General features: G+C 49.0%; 1 protein-coding gene across 1 annotated transcript in view; it reads right to left on the minus strand.

The window, feature by feature from the left end:
* Polr2c (RNA polymerase II subunit C) overlaps positions 1-141 on the minus strand; it is an 8834-nt gene extending 8693 nt beyond the window's left edge. Inside the window, exon 1 of the mRNA XM_010638888.3 lies at positions 1-141. Within this exon, the coding sequence (XP_010637190.1) occupies positions 1-80 (80 nt within the window). The 5' untranslated portion in view covers positions 81-141.
* Between the last annotated feature and the right edge of the window lie 808 nt (positions 142-949).

Genomic DNA, 949 nt, shown 5'->3' on the forward strand with positions numbered 1-949 from the left:
TCCGTATTCTCTATGATGAACTTGACATTCTCGTCGGTTAGCTCAGTGATCCGCACAGTGGGCTGGTTGGCATACGGCATCTCGCACTTCCAGCCCTGGCCTCCCCGCCGCGGCTACCGGAAGTTGAACAGCGCGGCCCTCTCTGCTTCCGGCCGGGACGAGCCGCAGCGCCACCTGCCGCTCGGAGGCCGGGACCGCCCCAGGCCCGCATTTCTAACACGCCTGCTTCAAAATTCACCAGGTTCAACCTCCTCCACTCAAGATAGGGTCTCATTACGCAGTTCAGGCTGGCCTTGAACTAAGTAGCGAAGGCTGGTCTCGAATTTGCAGCGATCCTCCTGCCTCGGTCTCCCAAGTGCAGTTCAACCAAGTTCAATCATCTAGGAGAACAACGTGGCAAAACATACGTTGACACAATTTCTAAGAATTCACACTGCAGAAGCGCTTGCAAACAAAGATATATGTACAGGATCGTTTGTTGCAGACTGTTAGTAATGGCAAAGGATACAACTTGTAAGACAATGTTTTTGGATAAGAATCCTGGTTAAATATATACACATAGGAATACTATGAAGCCCTTAGAATGAAGCTGTACTTCTGCGGAAAAATGGAAACATACTTAGCAATGTGTGTATACTTTAGCAAAAGAAGCTTGAACTAAAAGTGTATAAGCTTTCCTATTCAACCTTCATGTCTGGAGGGTGTGATTCTGAAAACTGTAGGAAAAAGACACAATGCTCTTCAAAATAATGCATCTTCTACATTGTGTATTTGCAGAGGGTGGGAGCTCTTCATCTCTACCTGGCCCTCGGGTACTGCCCCCCCACCTTGGGCAGGGCCAGGGCCAGACCTCAGGTCTCCAGGCTGCTAGGCTCAAGCCTCTTCATGACACATCTGCCTTCTGCTGGGGTCTTGGATACCTATCTTGGTCTAGATAGAAACTACACAA

This window comes from Fukomys damarensis, unplaced genomic scaffold (genome assembly GCF_012274545.1).
Source record: "Fukomys damarensis isolate Sample0158 unplaced genomic scaffold, DMR_v1.0_HiC HiC_scaffold_32, whole genome shotgun sequence".
Taxonomy (NCBI): domain Eukaryota; kingdom Metazoa; phylum Chordata; class Mammalia; order Rodentia; family Bathyergidae; genus Fukomys; species Fukomys damarensis.